Source organism: Pleurodeles waltl, chromosome 6, assembly GCF_031143425.1.
Source record: "Pleurodeles waltl isolate 20211129_DDA chromosome 6, aPleWal1.hap1.20221129, whole genome shotgun sequence".
In the NCBI taxonomy this organism is placed as follows: Eukaryota; Metazoa; Chordata; class Amphibia; order Caudata; family Salamandridae; genus Pleurodeles; species Pleurodeles waltl.
Window position 1 is genome coordinate 336365933 of NC_090445.1, and position 21715 is coordinate 336387647.

General features: G+C 44.1%; 1 protein-coding gene across 1 annotated transcript; it reads right to left on the minus strand.

The window, feature by feature from the left end:
* Positions 1-352: 352 nt before the first annotated feature.
* Positions 353-20798, minus strand: LOC138299708 (transcription factor Maf-like). The gene is made up of 3 exons (XM_069238208.1): positions 20491-20798; positions 7036-7496; positions 353-3374 (listed from the first exon to the last, which is right to left on the minus strand). The coding sequence occupies exons 2-3, from the start codon at positions 7474-7476 to the stop codon at positions 2985-2987; spliced, it is 831 nt and encodes a 276-aa protein (XP_069094309.1). The 5' UTR covers positions 7477-7496; positions 20491-20798; the 3' UTR covers positions 353-2984.
* Positions 20799-21715: the final 917 nt, after the last annotated feature.

Here is a 21715-nt window from a genome sequence, read left to right on the forward strand (position 1 = left end):
CACTAACTATAATGTTTACGGCATCTCTCCACATAGGGCATCTCTCCACTTATGTGGTTCCTTTAACACCATAAGCGAGAGGGGACAGGGTTTGGAAACTGTGAATCTGTCTCATTTATTTAAATAAAAAACAAAGTATCTCAGTCTTCTGTTTGTGCTCACAGCCAGACAAACGCAAGCATGGCTTACCAATTACCGTGTAATTTTAAGATGGCACTACCAGGAAATATACGCAACTTCTTCAGTGCATGTAAATATAGAGGGCTGGAGCATGGGATAGGATTCCTGGAATTTTCATCTGACTGTATAGTTGCAAGTGTTCTGTCTCCTTTGTTTCTGTGTTTAGTTCTCTCAATCAGTGCTTAATTTGTAAAAAAAAAAAAAAAAGTGCCTGGCACCATTCTCAGGGGGCCACTGGAGCCTGTATCATCCAGTGCCCCCTGCCAATGCTGTCAATGAGGGTACCAACACAACTACTGACCATCACACTCCTACAGGTGTGACAATTCAGACTATTCCAGGCCACCCGAAGCTCCGATAGTGGCTTGAGCGGCAGATATTATTCATGTTAGTGTGTATTGACTTGTTAGACACTTGTGCTCCTCTCAAAAGCAGCAGACAGCGCCTCCATGTGGAGACTGTCAGTAGAGCCAGAGCTGAAAATTGAGTGCCAGTGCCCAGCTCCGGAAACCATTAGCTCAAATTAGGAATTGTTCTCAGTCCTCTATTTTTTGCGCTTTCAAAACCCCATCCTGTAATTTATTCTTCTTTCCCTTTCTTAGTCATCTGCTTATCTATTTGACTATGTAACTCTCACTCATAGAGTTCTCCATTGTAATTGCTTCTCCCCTTTCTACTCTGATTATTTCCAAATTTTAAGAGTTCCTTTCCTAATACAGTTTTTGTTTTAAACATGCAACATCTCAGCTCTTTTGTACAAAAAAGTGACATACTGCGTTCCCAAAGTTTGGAAGTGTGGAACGTCACCTGCCTCACAATAACCTTATGTCTTGTATATCGTCTGCCCATCTTGTTGTTTGAAATCATTCCTTTATCATCTTATATTATGTGTATATCTGCTTTCATTCAACATTCCCCACCCTTGAATAATCCTGACAATTCTGGCTGAATGCTGCCAAAGCGCAATGTATGATAGATTGACTGTGCTTTCATCATGCAGTGTACAGTGCTCGGTAATCTAGGTAGTGGCAATGTTATACCGTAGTTTCCTATATCACTGGCATACAGATGATTCTCTGTTTCAAATGAAATATATAACTTTGGTGAAGGTGAAGGCTTCACTTGCTGCATCCTCATTCACTACCACCTCTGTATTGACTATCCATCTATTTAACTCTTGTCACTTGCGGTTTAAGATTATATGTTCCTTTGTACTTCACTTTGATGCTACTTTAAAACCCTTGTAGGAACAATGTGAAATATGATTGATTTACTGCCACAGTCAACATATAGCTGACTTTTTGTCTTTCTGGGTTCGATGGCAATGTATAATGCTCTGACATTCGGATGGGCGAAATTCACTCTTTATAAGACAGTATGTAGTTAAATGAATGACAATGGTTATAAAAGCATATGTTAAGAAACCATACATTTAAGGGTTGGCAAGTGATGGGTCTGCAGTTGTCCACAAAGAAGACTGGGAAATGTCAGACCTGGGGTTTCAGTCGTAAAGCCTATTTCGTGTTGTCAGTGGAATCCGAGAGCCAAGTGGCCCCTTGTCATGTGTGACATCCTCAGTCTGTCGTGGCTTTATACCCATCAGTACTCTGGGTCATTTTTACTGTTATAAGTATAGGCTAAAAAATCCTTGCTAGGAAAGTGCTGCTGGGTAAAAGGACAGAACTGACAGAAGGTGTGACAGATGACATGGGTCTCTCAGCAGCTAAACACCTACACTTCTGGTAGCTGGAACAGATCTTAAGGGTTGATGGTGCAGCTATTGGGCATGTGGTAGTTCCTGTACCTTAGCATCTCCGGCATGGCCTGCATGCTGAGACCTCGAGGAACAGACACTGAAAGTGCACGTTTGACTAGAAAGAGCTCCTTGTAACTCTGTAGGGTGACCAAATGACTTCATGTACCAAAGACAGCAATGCTGTGGTAATGGGCTAGCATTTTTTATTGTTACAACATCACTGCATTGTGGGAGCTGCAGTCTTGCTTTGCCTCAATTGAACGTATTTCAACCCTTTGGGTAACGATAAAAGCTCAGGCTTGGGACTGTGGTGTTTAAGTGACATGGAGTGATGTGGTCAACCTACACATATGGATTCACCTCCTCTGCCTTTGCACCATCTTTATGGATCTCCATTAAATACCATTTTGGGCGTTTTCACCACTCTCTGATAGTCCATCTTTGCAGAGGAGGAAGAACATGGTTTCTTTATCAAACTCATCATGGGGGGCTCACCAGCCGCTGTGCAATCTTTGTAAAGGAAACAAGACCTCTGATCTGAAGGGAAAACAGTACTGGGGCTCACTTGACACCCTTTCTACCACATTTAGGAGATCCTTAGAATACACCCCAGGACTCGCCTTTTATGCCAGCTTTCTGTAAAGGTTGAAAAGGTACTAACATATTTTGGGAATACGCTCCTTAGACACACTCCATCAGAACTCTCTGCTACCTCTGTGTTTTTGTTATATGAAACACGGTCCGTGACATTTGAGTGGAACTTATATTTGCCTGGCAATGAAATAAACTCACATCCCTCGAGTGGTCTCCCCCACCGCAATCCCCAACAGAACCCCCACAACCAGCCATGTATCTGGAGAGGCATTAGATTCTGGTAAACGTTCTGGAGTTGGCATATGTTTTCTGCCTGCCCCTTGCAGTGCCACTTCCCTGCCCCTACAGTGACTCATTCTCTGCATTCCTTCACCCCACCCTCTTCTGTGGTGTTTCAAGGACCCCATGTGCCCAAAGTCTGTCAATAATACCATCTCCCCACTCTCCCCGTGGGTCACAGAAAGAACTCAGACGGGGAGGTGGGTTCTGAGGCGTGGTGCTCTGCCACAGCAGAGGTCACAGCCCGGCTCTCAGCAAAGCTGCTGGCCACCAGCTTCTCGTAACGGGCTTTGTAGGTGTCCCGCTCGCGCATGACCCGGCTGAGCTCGTGCTGTAGTTGCTCCAGCTGGTGCGAGAGGTGTGACTTCTCTGACTCGAGCACGTGCTTCTGCTGTACTCGCTTGAAGCGGCATGACTGGGCGTAGCCGCGGTTCTTGAGCGTGCGCCGTTTCTGCTTCAACCGCAGTACCTCCTCTTTGCTGAAGCCCCTCAGGTGGCGATTCAGCTCCCTCACGGACATGCTGACAAGCTGGTCGTCTGAGAAGCGATCATCCAAATGGGAGAGCTGCAATGGGGTCAAACAGAAAGAGATGAGAAGGAGGTAAATATAAGCCTTCTTACCTTTTCAGCCCAGAGATCCACCCACTTCATCGCCATTGAGAGTTAAAAACATTGATGTGCTTTTATGAAACATCTGTCTTCACCACTCTTTCTTCCAGTGTCTTCTAAATCAAGAACCATCTCAGAATGTGATCTCCCAGTTAAGACCATTCACGTATTATTTTCTTTTTACAGGCAGGTTCTACAGTCAAAACTCACCTGTAGCAAGAGAATGTGTCACTAGTCACCAGTAACCTGTATTACATGCAACTAGTCTCACCACAGTGCCCATTTTGGGACAGGGCTCAGCTAACACAGCCCACCTCCCTCCGGCCTTCTCTCACATAGTAAAATAATGACAGTCCTTTAGTTTAATTTTCTAGAGGCTCTCAGCGTTTTTTCAAATGGAATTAAATTTCTAAATGAAGAAATACGGTCATCGTAATTTCTCTAAGTGTGGGATTCTTTTCTGAAAAACTGCATCACAGCATAAACAAACAGCCTCGGTGTTCCCTAAAATCGTTAGTTTCCAGGTGACACCTATGTTTCTAGACTGGTACCACCTGGATGGCTTCCTTGTGATAAGTGTGTACACATGGGTAGAGAATGCCAGCATTTTACGGGCCATAAAAAACGTCCTGCTTTTTAATCCGGAAAACAATTTTGATAGATTTCATATTTTTAAATTGTGCTACTAGCAAATCATACGCCAAGTATTTTTTATGTATTTTTTTTTATCTTCCTACGTCCTATTTGATGGATCTGGTATTATAAGGAATAAAATGCCTCCAAGTGTATCTAATCAGGATTTCAGTAGCATCATAAAGGCACTCCGCCTGCTGCCTTTGGAGTCTATTCTATAGGTCAAGGAACACTGTGGTGATTTGCAATATTTTGATTATATGCAATTGGTAGAAGTTCATACTCATTATTACACATAGGACTCTCTAACGAGTCATAATCATTAGGACAAACCTTCAAATTGTACATATGACCCCACAGGAACCACAAAAATCCCTATAAAATTGTCATCATTTATTTCTTTTTGACAGTGTCCCTGGGATTTCTAAAAACGGCTGCTGATCCACCTGCATTTTCTCAGCAATACTCCTGACAGCTTAACCGTCGTTTTTATGATCTTCCTTCTTTTTTAAAATCTTTTTTACTCCATGTGCCATATTTTTTTATGTCAATTTATTTTCGTTACCTGAACATATTATTATTTTATATCACAGCGTGCCACGTAGCGGAGATGCATTGCAATTTTTTCCCTAAATTAAGTCTTGCCTTTGGTTACATTTAAAGCACAAATTGGCGGTCAAGGAGAAACATATTGTGCAGGTTCCTCATATATACCCCATGTAATCAGAACGTTTACAAGTTTGGTCCTCATGACATGAGGACGCTCCTATGTTCTGCTGTATAAAAGTGTGAAGCAATCTGCAGTGAATATTGGGAGGTTGTATTTTGGGAGGGCTTACAGCAAAATGTTGTTCTCTTCTACTACACACAATGTTCCACCGCCAGGGCCTTACCCTGGAGAGACCTCCATCTCCTGAGATGAGGAGTTTTCTGCGATCCTTCAGCCCTTCCTGTGTGCCACAGATGGTGACAAGCACCAGAAAGACCACCTCGCTTTGAGCAGAAGATATTTTTGCCCCTAAAGCACCAATGTGTTCTGATGTCACTGCTGTGGTATGCAGCATTTTGCAAACGTTAAATCAATACATAAGAAATAAATTGTTGGGAGTGTACTCCCATCTCTCCCCACTGCCAGGGTCTCACTCCTCTTGCAGTCGCGTTTGTGGTACCAAGGAATGGGCTGAAATACTTCCCTCTCATTTAAATCCTCTAATGCTGTCCCGCACACTCTTGCTCAATCCCTCTCCCGCCCAGACACCATGTGCTTTTAGCAGCACCACATAAGTGGATTAATGCATGTGTAATCAGCCTTCCTTAGCAGCTATAATTACCCTGGATCAACCAAGGCCCCTGACACGTGGGGGCAGAAGGGATGCCTGCGGGGCCATGTCTCGCCACCTGCCATTCCCACACCCCAACATGGGACCTCACCTCCATTTTCTGTCTGCCTTTCTTTCCTTCAGCTCATTGAGTGTTTTGCTATTTTGAATAATAAATACAGCAGCTTAGGGAAATGTCAAATAATTGAAACCGATTTTTATCATAAGAACCATTACCTATCATGAAATGTTGCACTGGGCGTTCATCTCGTGCGTGGATCTGACAATGCTTAAGGCCAGGTTCGTATCACATCCAAATTTGATACATCAGTTTAGGGCTTGGGAGCACAGATACAGAAGGCATAGAAAAGTCTTTTCATGTAATCATCCCACAATGAATCGGTGAGTGCATCGCCTGTTATAGTAAATATTTATTTTTGCAATAGTGAGTCACTTTATCCTTTTGAAAGAAAAATATAGGAATAGTTCAGTCCCACGTAGAGAGATTTGAGATCAGTTGGGCATATTGCCGCCAACCGATGATGCTTTCTCAAATTCAGAGAAAGCTGTTATCTGGGATATCGCACTGGAGTCGTGTATCTCCTTTAGCCGAGACAGCCTCAGTGACCACGGAGGAGAAGGCTCCGAATTGTGGTAGCTTAGGCCTTAGGAGTCTCAAAGAAGTGAGACATTTCAAGCAACTAGTGCCTTATATCTTTATGCTTCAGACTGTACACAGGAATGGCTACAACATTTCAGGTGCGGTAGCTTCATTCCAATGTAGAGTGACGGTCCAACCCTATGTAGTGTGATTCATGGGGCTTGGGGTTTCACTCCACAGCCGAGTGACAGTACAGGCTTCTGGAATCAGTTGGCTACCTCGCAGGGACAATCTCCTTTCAATATTGTACTGACATCATTGTCCTCATCTTTACTCCAGTTGTGGATAGCTTTCCAAAGAACTTTATGCATAAAAAAAGCTTAAAATATTAAAACACAATTAAGATTTTTGCTGCGAGTGGGCCCTATCCAACACAGAAAAATGTCGTACTGGAGCCAAAAAGTTTAGACTTTTCAAGGTAACTGAACTTTTCTTATCTTCTTTTACAACTCATACCAAGAACATTGTGAGTTATTCTGTGCAGCATTACAACCTTATTCAACTGCAGTCATGTTCCTAGTCGATTCCTAGTGCACGTCCTGGCAGCATTAATAACTACTGATCTCTAAATCCTTTGGTCCTGATGCAGCCTATGCTAATAAGGTGGGGAGGTAGCTCTGGTCCAAAAATAAAAGCCAGACTACATTTACTCTTAAAGGCTACGAATCATCACTTGGGCGTAATGACCCCGATAAGCTGCAATGCACCTCCTTGTCTCTTTGTAACAACTTCATAGATACCCTTCTCATCAACACTTCAATGTTTATTTAGCCCTTGGCTTCTGATTTCAGGACTAACAGTAGAGGTCTCTCCTTCCTCTTTTCCATCTTCTCTTACAACACCGCCAGTTGAGGTGGTGTTTGTGCGGAGAAAGATATTGCCTGCCTCCTTTCATATAGCTCGTCCATATTCTAGACAGGAGTACCTGGAATATAGTTTGACACAACATCCCAGAAACTAAATCATCCCCCCATGTCTCACCATGCTGCTGCTCCAGTCATTACCTGATGATGTTGTCCACTTAGCTCCTCAGCAGTCAGCAGGTAGCCTTGGTGCGTATGGTGATGGATTCCACCCCGATAAGCCTCCAGACCAGTGAGCTGGCCGCCACCACCCACCACTGCTGCTGTAGCAGAGTTGATTAGAGCGTCCACTGCATCTTCTGCGCTGAGGCTCAGCCCCTCTGCCCCCATTTGCTGATGCAAGGTGGCCATCCAGTACAAGTCCTCCAGTGCTGCCTTCTGGTCACCTGAGCTGGGGTCACTGAAGGTTGGTGAGGGGGGTACTGAGCTACAAGGGGTGGAGCTGACAGAGGCACCTGCCCGTGCAATGGGGCCAGACCGCCCATCCTGCGGCTCCCGCTTCACCTCGAACTTCATCAGGTCAAAGTCGTTTACGTATTCCATGGCCAGGGGGCTGCTGGGAAGGTCCAGTGGAAGAGCCATGGTGCTAGTAGGTCCTGCAACTGAAGTCGAGGAAAGAGCATGTGAGAAGAGATAGGATGCACTGTTTACAGGCAGAAGTGATAAATAAGCAAATTAAAAGTACACTGCGTGCCCTAAAAGCACTAGATGTACTCCAGCATTAAAAGAATGCATGTATATAATGGACAGACGTCCAGGAGCTGTGAAGGGTAGCGTGTTAGATGGCGATCAAAGATAAACCTGTCTAGTTTGCACTGTATGCGCCGGATATCCATTGCACCACCCCACGGACACAGACAATCATGTTTGAGGACGCCTCTTGCTTGAGATGGCCTTACAGCGAAGAGGTTTCAATTGTCCGCATCAGACCTTGTCATCAAACCCTGTTGGATTTGTTAACAATACTTGTGGCATCACAAGGGACATAATCAACAATCTCATACATGCCCACACTAACGACATCATCAATTACGTCATGTCATGTTACATATGGTTTCCTTTCTGAACATTAGTAACTGTAGCGTTACTGAGGTTAGCTCCAGTGTAGCCACTGCACAAGTCTCATGCAAGCAAAACTCGAAAGTATTGTTATGTTGACATCGAAACGCTCTGCCATATCCAGAGCCATCCCCCTTACAGAGAACTGCTTGGATGTCAACTGTTATTGATAGTATTATTTATGTCGTAGATGACGCCACTTTCCATTCACACATATATGCCCTCATTACGACTTCAGCGGTTTTGTAAAAAGACTGCTGAAGCCGCGGGAGCCAATATACCGCCAGTGCTGGCGGTATGCTTGGCCCCCTATTATGACATTTCCGCTGGGCCAGTGGACGGAAACAGCGTTGATACATAATAGCTTACTGAGCTGCTGATGGGGAGAGGAAGCGAGAGCACCAGACAGGAGCTTCCAGCGCGCGGAAGCGGGGGGCTGGGTGGTGGGAGGTTTCGTGCAGCCCTTATGATTCCAGAAGTTTACAGTGGCGCTTCTGGCAGCGAGAGGCAGGTCAGAGCACGGTGAGCACACGGTTCAGGGTCAGGATAGCTCCCTTTAGGGAAGAGCAAGATGGAGCGACTTGAGCCGCCATGCTGCTCACCACAGGATAGCTCCAAGGGAGAAATGTCAGATGAGGACATAAGGAAGTGGTGTTTGCCTGTCAGGACGCCCGACCCTTTGTATACTGCCCCATGTATAACAAATCACTAGACATCCAGCAGCCATCCTGGGTTCAAGCACCTCAATCTGCAAAGGGAGAATAAAGTAGACTGGCTGTGTTAGGGTCTGGAAAAAACATGTTTTTAAAAAATGGTTTGTATATTGTATGCAATGCATGTACGACATAAATAGTTCCCTTTGTGATAGCTTAGTGTACTGTGTAATGGTACAATGCAAGCAATCAATAGGTGACATTCGGAACGAGCAGCAAATAGCATGTGCTGAGATAGTACGCCTCCCATGGGCGGGACCAGAGACGACCTGTATTTTTATTTTTAAGAATTAGTAACAAAATGTCTGTAAAACAATTAAAGCTGCCTGTAGCCGGACAAACACTTGGACCACTATGTTTGGCCTTTAAGCAGCCCAGAGATGTTGTATTTTGTGTGTGATCAATTATATTAACAACCCTTAATCGCTACATAGGCTGGAGGCAAGGGGAGCTAGGCAGTCACCCCCTTAGTGACATGGGAACAGTGTTTAGAGTGAGGCTGCTGACCAATAGCATCACCTCACTAAAAGAAGAGAGAATATGTGACTAGTTGAAAATACTACCAGAAGAAAAGCTTTTGAAGAGCTTCTTTAAACTCTTTCACGTTTTATTGGGGTGCTCCCATAGCTCCAGCAACACTGCACTTCTCTGTCCCTAATATATGTTACTAGGCGAAAGAACAGCAATGCAAGACCAGGTAGTCACCTCACTGTCCAACCTGTCTAGTACCAAGTGAAAGGACAGAACTAGGGTGCTAGCCAGTCACCTCTCTGTCCACTTATATTTTTGGAGATTAAAGGGCAGCGCTGGAACCTAAGCAGTCTCCATTGTGTCCCACCTGAACAGTGCAAGGGGAAGGAGCAGACCTCGGGCTAGGCAGTCACTTGTCTGCCCCATCCACAAGACTAGGTGAAGAGACAGGGCGTCACATCCCTTTACTAGGTGCATGTTACTCGGTGAGAGAACAGAAACCGGAGAAGATACTGGGTGCCCGGACCCACCTGTACTTTATCAGGGTTGTGCCAGTAGAAGGTGAGCGTGTGCGCAGATCCACCTGTATGTTGCACTTAGAACACACTGCTTCTCTACATTTTTTGGGACATTTTTGCCAGTGAGGACTGACAAGCTTTGTCACATATCTAAATTGTATTCTAAGCGGGAAATAGCTACTGTAACTTTTTAACAGCCTGATCAAAGGTCTTCTAACTTGGCGAATTGAAAGGATTTGGATCATTTAATGTGAAAGTATAGATCTCTGTTGTTTGCTTTTGTTTAAAAAAAATGTATAAGAAAAAATGTTTATTGGTACACGTTTTTAAACGTGTTTAAATGTGAACCTTAGCAGCTAGTTCCAAAGAACCTTGTAGTAGAGTGATTCCACGTGAACACTCTGGGCATGGTCCAACTCACTGGCCCACAGCCAACATCTTAGTCAATTAAAGCAAATACATTGATAATGGCCTCCTCCTCCTCCACCATCTTTACTAATACTTTATGAGGCAAATTCATCACTTGTTGCTAAAAAAGAATTACGTTTTCTCCCAAATCCTTGTTTTATTTCCTCCTCACTCTTTTGTATCAAGGGGACATGTTACACGAAGGAAACACATACCGAATGTGCCACTCGGTAAGCTGTCTGTTTCCAGGGAGACAGGAATAGGGTCCCCAGATCAAGCGGAGCTTGGTACAGCATTGCGGCGGTCTTGTGTCAGCAGGTCTATGGATACAAGCTATGGTGGACCTTACCTCCTCTCCCCTACAGGACCACATCTTCGGCCTTTATCTGAAATCTATGTCAAACAGACAACAGGAGAGTGGATTGGTTACCCCGGATAATTCTGTCTAGTCGCAGGACATCTGACGTGGCCAGGGGTTTTCTTGAAATCTGTAGAAGTTTGAGAGCCTTGGCATGGATTTGGTCACAGAAAAATACAATGCCTGTGTCCCAATGCACATATCTCGGTTTATAGTGGAAGGTCCAAGAGGGTTGAGGAGAGTGAGGTGCAATTTTCCTCCTATTTCCTTGACTTGCCAAGTTGACCTAAACTTTTAATACGTTCTATTTGATTCCCAGTTTGAGGCGTCTATTGAGAGTTTTTTTCTGTCCTGAGACCTAGGTGTAGCCCCCTTGCCCCAGCATGGCTCACCTTTTATTTCTATTGTCATTACAGATATCTCCCTGTAAATCTCTGTATGAGGTTAATTTCAAATTCCTGACTTTAAGATGATCATTCTCGTAGCAGTTACCTAAAAGGTTGGGATATGTGGGAGCCTTAAAGTGCACTTCCCTGTATTTGATGATTCCAACAGACCGACTGGGTCAGCTCGTATTTTGTTTGAGATGGATTAGGGAATAACGTTTTCTGCCCTTTTTATCTTCGCCAAGTTCTGATGCGGAAGAATGAGTTTTATTTGCATACTGCAAACAGCAATTCATGGTAACTGAAAGGGGATGATGATAACATACTCAGTTGTGTCACAACTCACCTTGAAGTCAAGATGGGGACCCCAAATGTATGAACTCAAAAGAAGAGCTCACGATTTGGGTTTTTAAATCATCAGGATAAACACATGTAAAGAGATGTGGAAGTGGAACATCTCCGAACAGAATTGCAGCTATATAAAAGGTGAGGAAGATTTATTTTGAAAGATGTCTCGGCCATATTAAAGCAGTTGTGTCTGACAATTGAGATGGACCCATTTCCAAATGGAACACATACAGAAGTTTCTAAGATTTGTTGATATTCTGATCTTGGATTTCTAGTGCTCCATATACTGCTGGTGGGGAGAATTGCTGTAGCTCAAGTATGGTGATCCTCCCCCCCTCCCCCCTCCTCCCCCACCCTGACAGTTTATGGTGACCATGAGGAAACGTTTTTCTGGCTTAGTATTCCGACAAGGATATTTTTATGTAGCTTCAGAAGATCAAAGCATATCTGTTTTGTGATGCTTTCTTAGAAGTGGGTACAAGAAAAGATTGCTTTTAATACATGAACGATAGACTCTGGACTTGATTGTTGCATCTTTATTTTGACTTTGCTATTCCTTCATCTTTCTAAGAAGAATGCCTTATGGAAAAGTCAATTATTAATGGCCTTTTTCAGTCTCGTTAAAAGAAAAGTTTATCTCTGTGAGAGCCTCTTCCCTTTGAGGGCATAGCTTTTTTAAGAGATTGGAAAATAATTCGATTAAGAGACAGCAACCCAGAGTAATTCATTATTTGTATCTTTGCGCAATTAACTAGAGAACTGTTTTCATTTAAAGTTGTGTTTTTTTTAAATCTTTGTCGCTTGCCTCTTTTTAAAATGTAGGTGGGCCTCCCTTGTTATGTGCAGGTGATATGTTGGCACATCAGGACCAGGGCACGCTTAAGCAGACAGTTCGTTAACTGCACTGCTAAACGATTATGCACCTAAACTTACTGGAGGCTGTACCTGGCATGAAAGTCATTATCTAGAAAGAGTGGCAGGTGGTACACAGGACGTGACGTAACAAGCATGCACGTGTTCAGATGCAGAGGCACGTGCTTTAATCGAATCCAATATATAGCGTACATATATGTGCATGAGCGTTTCGGAGGTGGATCTCCGAACACTAAGCTGTTTATGCAGGGAGCTTTGTACAAAGAACAAAATCACATACATTTTCATAACCAGCACAAATCCTTGGTAGGCGGTGCTTAGGACAAAAGAGACAGGCAAGAATGGGTTATTGGCATCACCTTGTAGTCGAAACCCCTGACTTAAAACAGGGTGAGCAACAGCATAAAACTGAGAATGATTGTGCTCGTCTTTATTTGATGTGTTACTGGTCTCAGAGTGAGCTTCTCGTGGGGCATGAAGGCGCCCCGAGCCTGCTCTGATCTGTGATTCTGCCTCTTCCTCCCGTTTCACGAGACTTTTGACACTTGAATGCTTCCTACTATGAACAAGTCACTAACATGGTAAACGATACAAAAGGACTGCCCTGGTGGACTAGAGCCAAAGCACTTCTGACTCCTCCAGGTGGGATGGAGGTAAGAGTCTGCTTTCAGGGCTGAAGGGTACTAAAATGCAGCTCTGAGAGTCCAAGATAGCCTTAGAGCTGCAAATCTCTGCCCGTACTGCGCCAAGTCGAGCGGTCTTTTGCCTCCCTGACTCCAAGCAGCAGCCTTTCACATGTAGCTTGTTCTTCCAGGCCAGTAAAATAAAGTAACCTGTGAAATGGCGGTCTAGGGAAGTCCATGCACGTGGGCTCCGTACGGGTTCCTCTGGGGGCGATCACATTTGGACTGGAGTTGGAGGACCGCTCTGTCTCCCTGCAGGAATATCCCCATAGGAGGCAGTGAAGGCGTCCACCTGTCACTGCATAAAGAGAACTAACAGCTGACATTCGGAGCCGCCATGAGTACTGAGTCCCTGCAGCTCAGATTGCGTGCGGCTCCACTCTGGCAGCCTGGGTCCACGCCCCTGATAGCAGTAAAGAGAGTGGAGAGTGTATGTGGTTTGGGTGGCAAACATGTTTATAATAGTTCAACAGGGCCTCCTACAGGTGAAATGTAGATTGCAGCACGATTGGTTAGGATGCTGTACAAACCGGCAATGTGGATGCTTGCGATACATTGATGCTTTAAATGTCAGAGCAGTTTGGGTTCTAGTATTACACTGGTGCTTACATACATGGGCAGTGTCTATTCTGTCACTATAAAGATACTTTTTGTACTGGGGGAATGTAGATTCTGGCGAAACAGTGGTGCTATAGTTACCCCCCACAATGTAGTTTCAGGTTTGGTAATGCTTTGTGCATACCGGGACGTATTCGCAAATAGAAATGTGCGATTTTCATACTGAGAGAACGTGGGCACTGCATTGTGGCGCTACAGGTAGCTTAATGCCGGGTTCTCTTTTCTGAGGTCTGAGCCTATATAAAAAGTAATTTGGACTATATATGTGCTCAATAAATGTATGCGTGTGAGCCTGTGAAGTCTGTCAGTTGGTCCATGTATGCATAATTGCATGTTTGTGCATTTGTGTGTGCATGTATGTATGTTTTTGTGTGTGCACAGGTTTGTAGATACACACGAGTGACTATATTTCCTTGTGTGCGCACAACATGGTCAAACCTGTTGGCTTTGTCGGTGGTAGCTTTTTATGCACAAGAGCTGTATATTAGTTTAGCACCAATCAACGACCTTTTACCCAAGATTGTGCAACCTAAAGTCCCTTCTCCTATTTGTGACAGTCCCCGTATCTGCATGATTCGTTGTCACTTACCTCTTTTGAAGTGTACATTCTTTAATGCTCATCACTAGGCATTTAAGATCTCTTTCTCCACAGCCCATCTAATCTATTGTTTTATATAAGTGACGTTTTGTTACAGGACTTTATAAAGCGAATGGACACTGCAGAGGGTTCATAGCGCTCGAGTGACAAAGGAGCAGTGTAAGTTCCTAAAATCTATGACTAAAGGCGGATTAGAACAACCAAGTTTTCAGCTTCTTTATAAATCGGCCGGGTGAGTGGTGGATCTTGTAACTCCAAAGAGGAGCTGTGAGTTAGTGATTCATAACCTGCCAGACCCCTGTGTGGGCAGGTTATGCTTGTGCTTCCAATCGCTCTTGACTGGAGGGGATGCTCCACTGCAGCCATCTTGTGATGTGTTATCATGACTGCACTGTGGACTGTACAAAATACCTTATGCCTGAATGGGGAGACAAACCTTTAGCAGAAGGGGGTCTGGCAGCATGGCTGAACTTTGATGCGCCAGGCACCATGCATGCTGTGGTGCTTCAATGATTTGTATCTTCAGCCACTTCCAGGTGATTTTGCATTCCCTTTGAGCTGGTGATGGGAGCCTTCAGACAGTACCCTCTGGGGGAGCCTGTTGAGGTCAAAGTTATATTTACATGTAAAAATGTAAAAAAAAAAGTTGGCATCCTCATTGATAACTCTTCATTTTGAACACAGGCAGTATATGTTTAGTCTGTAAACTTTTCTGTGTGAGTGGGACTGCTTACACCCCCTTCATTCTTAGCACTACTGTCCGCATGTGCAGCTTTCTGTTACTTAATGGTGTTATTGCTTTTTGGGTCTTATAAGATCATGCATATGTCCAGGATATGTTTTTTTTATTTCCTAGTCTTGACCACATATATGTAATAAATGCCCATGTCCACTGGGCATCTATATTTTTGAGAATTTCTCAAAAATGGCTAGACAAAAATTCACCAAAGCCCCATAGTGCATTGAATAAAGTCAGGCTTGATCTGCCATGGCAAATTTGGTGACTGTCGGTGTGCGTTTTTGAAGATTTTCATATTGAAAACATCGTATGTGGAATTTAATGGAAAAGCGCACATTGGAGAGTGTTCTCATAAACTCACACTCCTCTCTCAGTTGCCAACCTGCATCAACTTTGGTCAAATTTGACCTAAAGAGAAAGTCAGTGACTAAGGAAGATTATCAGACACTTACAATTACTCCAAGAGTCTCAAAGACCAAGAGTCACTTTCACACATATAAAGGCCAAATAACAATTTCAGACATCCAACGAATAATGAACACTATCATACACTGAGGAACCTGTTGCAACCAGTTACACTGTCAGACACTCAGAGGTCATCAGAAACATTTAGACACTCATAGACTAGCAGACATGCTTAGATACCTAATGGCTGCCAGTCATCATATCACACCAGATTTAATGTGGGTATGATTAAACATTTAGGGGCAAACTTACAAGTCCCTAGCGCCACCTTAGCATCATTTGTTTACGCTAAGGCTGCATTAACTTGTCCCCCACCCTGCACCATATTTACAAAGTGGGGCAATGCAAGCATTGCGCCGCTTTGTAACTTCTTGCGCCACATTATACCTGCGCCACGGTATGCAAGTGGGGCCTTCCCCCACAGGGAGGCCCAAAAAATGGTGCAGTGACATTTACAAGATTTTACTACACCATTCTAGAGTCATTTTTTAATGCCTGCTCAGGACAGGCATGAAAGTGACACTAGTGCATTAGCCTAAGGGCCTCCCTGTGCTTTGCTGGACAAGCACCAACATTTTTGGCGCTAGTCCAGCAAAGCACCACAATAGCATTAAAAGTTGTGATGCTATTGTGCCAAAGTGTGCCATTGTGCACTCTATTGTAAATACAGCGCTACTTTGGTGTCGTTAGGGGGTGTGCCAGTTCCTTCTAAATATGTCCCTTAGTAGCTTGTTGACTCTATCATACATCCAGTCACAAGGCACCCCTAGCAGATACTATCAGACTCCACAGAGGCAACAAAAACCTAGAGTCAAATGAACATTATCAGACATCTGACCCATGTACTAATTTGTAGGAAGGTGGTGGGAGGAATGCTTGCAAATAGTCTAACCACAAGCAATCACTTGGTAAGCATTCCAAATCGTTGTTTTCACCCACTGTGCTACTCTAGATAAAGGTCCCCTTATGCAAATCAGTGCTAACCCTGCTCCTCAATGAAACAGCCCTTCCCGAACTGCCAGAGGAGGTCCACTCCAGAAGGGAACACAAGCAACTTCATACTGGTGTTGGCCTAGATAGGCCTTCACAACGATGTATAGCTTGGATGCTATAGTACCACCTGTCATACCCTTGCCACTTAAGGCATAACATCAGTCACACAAAAGGTGATGGGACATATTCTTGCAATACGCCTTACCACTGGCAATTACTTAGGTAGCAATTAAACTCTTTGTTTTTTCTCACACTGTGCCAATCTAGACAAAGGCCCTCTTTATGTAAATCAGTACTGACTATGCTCCTCATTGGAATAGTCCATCCCGAACTGCCAGAGGAGGTCCCCTCCAGAAGGGAAGACAACCTGCCTCAGACGGGCTTCAGCCTTGTTAGGCCAAGTCAGTGAGGTATAACTGGGATTCTATGTCACAGTGAACAATGGACCAATGTCAGTATCCCTACTATTTGCATTAGACAAGCTTTATTTAGAGTGGCATTTTGGGCAAAAAATGATCAGTTGGAAAGCTAAGCAGAGAGACGGCCAGTGGTTAGATTTTTTGCAAGTACTTCTCCCATCACCTTTTGTGTGAATTTTGTAACACCCTAAGTAGGTAGGAGAATGCACAGTCTTGGATCCCTTGCTCACTGTACCATGAAATCCAAGTTATATATCACTGACAAGGCCTACACATGACAAAACTAGTCTGGGGCTGCTTGTAGTCCCTTCTGGAAGGGTGTTAGGGCCTCGCCTGGTAGTTTGGAATGGACTGTGCCCATGAGGAGCCGGGTCAGCACTGATTTGTATTAGCCAGGCTTTTGTTTAGAGTGGCACAGTGGGTGAAAAGTGATTCAGAATGCTACCCTGACCATTTGTCAGTGGTTAGAATTTCTGCAAGCACTCTGCAAGGATTTTGTGCATAGTCCCTATATACTGATCGACATAAACAGTTAGTGACAAACAAGCTCGATCAGATGTCATGAAACACAGTGACACTGTTAGACAGCCCTAACTGACTATCAATTTCCAAAAGACCATTGGATACTAATGTTCACCAAGATGCACTTGGAGGGCACACATAGACGACTCTATGTTACCAGACATTCAGAAGCCTACGGACACCCAATGACCACAATATTTGATACACAAAGACCTACAGGCACCAAAGCTTAGAAACACTGAAAACTCAGGAATTAAGCACTAATCATTATTATTACAATGGTCACTCACTAGCAAGATATTTAGAGGCCAACAGACACTTTCAGACACTCAGAAGCCTCTCTTGTCTTAAAGCCAGAGGCTAATCAACACTGCCAAGTATCCACTGACCAATGAATACAAATAGACAAGTAAAAACCTACAAGCACTATTCGATATTAAGAAACCCACAGTCACCACCTGATGACAGTCATGATCAGACACCCAGAAGTCAGTGGGCAGTAGCAGACATCAAGAAAGCAACACATTCCAGAAACAAAAGGCCTACACATGCTATCAGTCGCACAGAACTAAAGGAATATTACTAGATACTACAGAGTCTATCAGACATGTGTAAGGCAATGGACAGTATTACACACTGGCTTACTCACAGATTATCAGACATCCAGGGATCATCATCACTAGGAACTGCACATACATCGATTGACACTGTCAGACACGCATAAAATACAAAATACCCAAGTTCCCAGAGACCAACAATAGCTCATCATATGGCCAACTGACATTTTTAGAGACACCAAGATACAAAGATGCGCCTACAGAAACCCAAGGAAACAAAGACGTTACCAAATAAAGGCCAATGAATACAATTAGAAATGTTGGACCTACTATCACACTATCAGCGGTGACAGGCAATATGAGATACCACTGTTAAAACAAATGTTCTCCACCATATACCAGGAGACTAACATCAACAAATAGTCAAAGACCACGGGGGACTATCGGACACCATAAACAAACACAAAAGACACCTGGAGACCAATGAAAACTTTCATGAAGAGTTATTGTGCTGCAAACTATGAAACATAACCAAAGAACGAGGGCAGTTACTCAGAGATCAGAAGTCACTCCGAAAAAAAACTGCAGAGCTACCAACACAATCAGACATTCAGAAACTAATGCACAATATGGGTAAAATAATGCTCAGTGAACACTATCAGCTGCCCTCTAGACCAATACATACTAATAGATACCCAGAGAACTAGAAACACTATCAGAAACAAAATGCCTATAATCATTACTAAATAGCTAAATACACCATAAGATCCTCAGAAACCAGTAGACTACCAGTCAAACAAGCATGTATTAATACTATCAGACACACATAGACGGACACAATCGAATGCTGAAGAATCAATGGACACCCAAAGACCAATTATCATGCACAGCCAAAGGACTCTATATAATACTTAGGAGTCAACTACCAGTGTCAGACTTTCAAAGGTAAAGAAATACCCTCAGAGATCCAAGGCCCTCAGTGCATTAATAGACAACTACATATCAATAGATAAATTCAAACACAAAAATACCGGCATGCACTCCAACTTCAAGAGGTCAACAGACACTATTAAAAACAAGGACGCTCAGAGACCAATAGGCATTATAAGACAAAACCAAAATACACTATCAAATAACCAGGGGTATTCTACCAGTATCAGGCACTCAAAGGACACCATCAGATTTCCAGGGCCCTCTGTACATTGCCAGACACCCACAGACCACCATAAATGTTCATATACAAAAAAAGATCAACACACTTTCTGAGTTTTAGATGCCAACGGTCACTGTTAAACACAGAAATACCAATAAACAGTTTGAGACCTCACAGACCAGCAGGCACAATCAAACACTCGGCCAGCAGACATTAATTGAAACCCACAAATACTATCAAACTTCTGATTTGCTGTGCTGTGCTCATTTTCAGATGCACAGGAACGAGCAGTACTCTCAGACCCAAAGACACTTCACCCTACCTGCTACCCACAAATCTACAGACACTGTTATGGACCCAGGAGCCAATGAATACTATCAATGACCTGTAGACACTGCCAAACCCTAAAACACAATACCAAGACACCAATGGGCAGTATCTGGAACCCAAAGGACTACAGATACTATTAGATACCCGTGATTCTAGAAATAGTATCAGTGACCTATAGACATTACCAAACAACTAGACATAGTAACAGAGACCAACAGGCACTGTCAGACACAAAGCGATCAATGGACAGTGTCTGTCACACAGAGACCTACAGAACTATTAGCCACCCACTGGCGGATGGATACAGATCTGCAGTCACCACGAAACACCTCGAGACCTTACTTACACCCAGAGACCAATAAACACTATAAGACACTCAAACACAAGCAGACGCCATAAACACCCATCTGTTAATGGTCAGTGGTAGGCATCCATGAGATACAGGGAGTGTCACACGCCGAGAAACGAGCACAGACTGAAGGGCGCTATTAGCCACCCAGAGACCGATGAACGACATCAGACTCACGTAGACTTAAAGACACGGAAGAACAAACAACACCAGGGTTGGGGACAAAGTCTGCATACTGCATGTGCCGGCCTGGAGTAACCTCCGTAGATATATGAAGTGAAACTGTCAGAACAAAACGCAATGAATGAAAAACAACCAAGGACAGGAGGAGAGAGTGGAAGAAAAAGACGAAGAGAAAGGTGGAGACATAATTAAGAGAGTGCCATGCAAAGAAAAAGTGAGAGAGGGCTGATCTTGGATGAAAATAAATAAAAAGAAGGGAATGAGGAAAGGGAAAGAACTGAAAACAGTGAGTAAAGTAACGAAAGTATAACTTCAGTTTCCCATAGCGAGACCTTTTTTGCCACAACGTTTTGGCTTCGAAGCGCTGTAAATAATGAGTGTAACTATTACGTCAAAAAGTCAAAATGAGGGAGAGACTCATAGAGAATAAAGAAGGAAAAGAAGTGGAGAAAGGGAGCGAGACACTAGTGGGAAGCATAGTCTAAAATGAGATGAACGAAGTAAGAGAGAACGTGCGAGAAGAAGAGATATATCAAGAAAAGGAGAGAAACGAGGATAAGTAGGAAAAGAGTGGACGAGGAAAGGGAAGGAGAGAAACGGGAGACACTTCGCGAGCGCAAAGCGAAGCAGAAACTTCAGGAACAACAAAAGAGGAAAAAGAAGGAGTAAGAGATCGCGAGAAATAGACCGATGAAGAAAGAGACAGAATAAGAGTGAAAGACCGCTGTGGCAGAAAGACAAAGCACGAGACATTCAGATAGACCGAGGTTATGAGAAGCAAAGGAAGAGCGAACTCCGCAGAAGAAATTAAAAGAGTAACTCGTGGTAGAGGCAGCAGATGGCCCTCACTCACAGCTTTCTGGAAGACTGTCTCTTTCAGGATCAGCTCCGCGCCTCTCTCTCCGGTGACAGTTCCATATGGGCTGGCAGACAGGCAGTGGGAGGGTCACACGCAACTCTGTCCTAGGCTGTCTTTCCTAGAGTCAGCTGTACGTCCCTCTCTGCACTGACAGCTCCATCGAATAGAGCGACAGAGTGAGAGGGAGTAATGGTCACAGCTCTCTAGCAAGCTGTCTCTTTAGGGTCAGCTTCTTGTCCCGCTCTTTGGTGACAGCTCCATCAAGCGGCGCTGGCTGCAGTCTCCCTTCAAGCCGCCCAGACCCACAGGAAGAGCCCAGGCTGCAGGGAGCAGAAATATAGCCCGCAGTGACCTCATCTGCATCTCATTATCCCTCCTCCAATGGGGATTGTCTTCATCTGCATCTCATTGCCCCTCCTCTAATAGGTTGTGAACTCATCTACGTTTCGGTCGCACTTCTCCACTGGACATAAAGCCAAGCACTATCTCATTGATACTGCTGCAATAGGCACCGCAATCTCTCACGTTTAATTACCACTCATCTGCATGTTATGTCATTTGCATTTCGGTGCCACTTCTCTAATGGGCAGACACCCTAGCACTGATTCAGTAATACTGTTCAGTCGTCACTGCCCTCATCCTTGTTTGATCACCACTCCTCAACTGAGTTCTGACCTCATCTTCATACTTTTAGCGCTCATCCAATGAACAGTGACCTTACCTATATATTATTAGTACTCCTCAAATGGGCAGTGGGACCCACGTATGTCCCTTTATTGCTTTTATCAGAACAGTGACCTCGTCTGCATGTTACTACTCAGGAGGGCAGTTGTCTTCACTTACATCGTATTACTCCTCCAACGGCTGAGGACATACTCCTGATCTCACTATCCCTTCTTCAGTGGTCAGCAATCTCACCTGCAGCTCATTTTCTATCTTCCGATGGGTTATCAACACATCCACATCTCATCAGCTCTCCTCCAATGACCTGGGACCTCCACAGCATGGATTATCCTTCTTCCATGGGCTCTAACCTTAACTGTGTCTCATTGCCACAACCTAATTTGTTCGCGGGCTCAGTCTTTTTTGTGTGATCATTCTGCCACATATCATTCGGGAGTCAACCATCGCATACAAGTCCTCAAGTGGCAGGGAGCCCACCTCATCTCAGTACCCTTCTTCCAGTGAGCAGGAGGTCACACGCTGTCATTTGTCCAAT

Coding starts and splice junctions, on each gene's coding strand:
- LOC138299708 (XM_069238208.1), bottom strand. CDS start 7,476: ATGGCTCTTCCACTGGACCTTCCCAGCAGCCCCCTGGCCATGGAATAC. Junction 3,375..7,035: donor TAAGTGGACAACATCATCAG/GTAATGACTGGA, acceptor ACCCCATTGCAG/CTCTCCCATTTGGATGATCG.